The sequence below is a fragment of the Penaeus japonicus genome, unplaced genomic scaffold (assembly GCF_977035675.1).
Source record: "Penaeus japonicus unplaced genomic scaffold, GWHDUDI00000001_assembly GWHDUDI00000037, whole genome shotgun sequence".
NCBI lineage: Eukaryota > Metazoa > Arthropoda > Malacostraca > Decapoda > Penaeidae > Penaeus > Penaeus japonicus.
In genome coordinates this window covers 14729915-14732414 of record NW_028234439.1, presented here as the reverse complement: position 1 = coordinate 14732414, position 2500 = coordinate 14729915, and the positions used below count along the sequence as shown (strand labels likewise).

General features: G+C 27.0%; 1 protein-coding gene across 1 annotated transcript in view; it reads left to right on the top strand.

Annotated features, from left to right (window-relative positions):
- Positions 1-2500, top strand: part of LOC122262021 (uncharacterized) — a 10962-nt gene that overhangs the window by 7560 nt on the left and 902 nt on the right. The window contains exon 2 of the mRNA XM_086532075.1: positions 1910-2158. Coding sequence (XP_086388201.1) covers positions 1910-2158 — 249 coding nt within the window. The remainder of the gene's footprint in view (positions 1-1909; positions 2159-2500) is intronic.

Below are 2500 nucleotides of genomic sequence, written 5' to 3'. Positions count from 1 at the left end.
ACACTTGTATGATGACGCGGACATTTTCTCATGACGTCAGAACATGAATTAGCCAATAGCAATGGAGATAACCTTGACGTCATCAGTTACGTGATCCTCGTGTGGTTAATGGTTAATTAATACTTACATTTTTTCTGAATATGAATTATGTTGACACTTGACACTTTCTCTTATTTATTCGTATTATATACAATAACTTAATTAGAGTAACTGATGTTAACAATTTGATAGTGCATTTAATCAGATGAAATCACTGGATTCCGCAGATCATTCAACAAGTAGGCTTCGTAGTCATCTAAAACTCTTTTTTTCTTTTTCAGTACAAAGAAGACCCAAAAAGCATTCATCATTTAATACAAACAAGATCCAAAAAGGAAAAATCTTCTAATAATCACTTTTCTTAAAAAAATAAAAAATAAAAAAAATCTCATCAATAAATAATATATATACATACATATAAATATAAATATATACATATATATATATATATATATATATATATATATATATATATATATATATATATATAATATATGTATATACATATAGATATTTGTTATATATATATATATATATATATATATATATATATATATATATATATATATATATTATATATATATATATATATATATATATATATATATATATATTATATATATAATATATATATATATATATATATATATATATATATATATATATATATATATATATATATGTATATATATATATTTTCGTATATATGTGTATATATATATATATAAAACACACACACACACACATACATATATATATATATATATATATATATATATATATATATATATATATATATATATATATATATATATATATATATATATATATATGTAATCTATTTATTGCAACATACAATCAAATGCCTTTTCCTTTTCAATAACGTCTTCTACACATCCAATTGACATCTCTTAATGATTTTCTCTTGGGCCCTTGTTAGGACATGTCAATTGAAGACATGCCAGATACACTGCCAATGTATTTTGAAGTCATAGGAAATACAAGAAGAATTAAGCTTTGTTCGAGTCTCAATATCTGTTGTAAAATTGGAAGATCGTTTGTTTGATCTTGTGAAATGAACATTTTTGAAGAAAGATATATGTTGTTTCTTGGAATTGTGTTGCAAAATTAGATTTAGAGCTATTGCTTTATTTTAGTAATAATTAGTCATTAATAAATAATGGGCAATTTGTATTCATTCTACAACGCAGAAACATTACCAGTAGATCACATATTTATTGGAACAATTATCTTTCAGCTTTATTAATTCATTTATGCTTTTATTATGAAAAATAAGGTTTCCTTTTGAATTTTCTTTATACACCAGGCGTGTGAATCAGAGGCAGAAATCACGCTCTCTGTTCTCTCAGGAAAATTTTATATTCTAATTTTCTTACTGAATTGCTTTTCGTAACTGCTTGCAATAATTGATTGTATTTTTTTTATTCCTATCTCACCAAACATTACGTAGTTATAATATTTTTGTTGGACATGATTTGTGTTTTTAATTTATGCTTTACTTCTTCATATTGTGTTTTACTGTAATATAGAAAAGAGAAAATTGTTGTCTATTTTCTTTTTAGCCTTTTGTCTTTCCCTTCTTCCTCTTGTTTTCTGCTTCCCTTTTCTTAATTCTTCATTCCAGAATGCTATTAATTCAACCCCATTAACCATACCTTAATAATCATTTAACCTACATGACATTGATAATCTTGGGCATGAAAACGCTTTTCTGGCAAAGAAATATATAAAACACCATTTTCTACACCATTTTACTGACGATAAAAAAATAAAACTTCATTCCACACGTTTACAATAACATCAATTTAACCCAAACATTTAAAAAAAATCCTCTTTTTTATTCCCGCAGTTCGAAAACAGAAAATCCATCAACAAACAGGAAGAAGAAGCAAGAGAATTAAAAGATGAAGATCTAGAATACGACGACGATGAGGAATTCGATCTCGAAGAAGAGATGTTCGGAAACCACAACCGACGCCAGAGGGGGATCAACTTCATTGACGAAGACTTGAACGTGGTGTTGAGCGAACCTTCAGATCGTCTATTGAAAGCCATTGTTGCTTCCGAAGGTCATCCCAACAAAGTCTCATTCGAAAAGGTAGGAGGAATATTTACGAAAAGTAGTATTTTTTTCGTAATGAGTAGAGTAAAAGGCCATTTAAATATTCGATGGGAATTTATCTTCGCTAGGGGAGTAAAGCATATGAGAAGAATTTTAAAAGATTTGCCAAAACATGTGTAGCAAAACCAACTCATAGAGATGAAAATATATTGATGAAATCAACCTGTTTTACCTAAACAAAATGTATTCAATGTACAGAGATTAAAACGTATTAAGACAAATAAACCTACTTTATTTGACTAAATCTGGCAAATTGTGCTCAACTCATAGAAGCAAATCAAACCAGCTATGGCCATTCACACACACACACACACACAA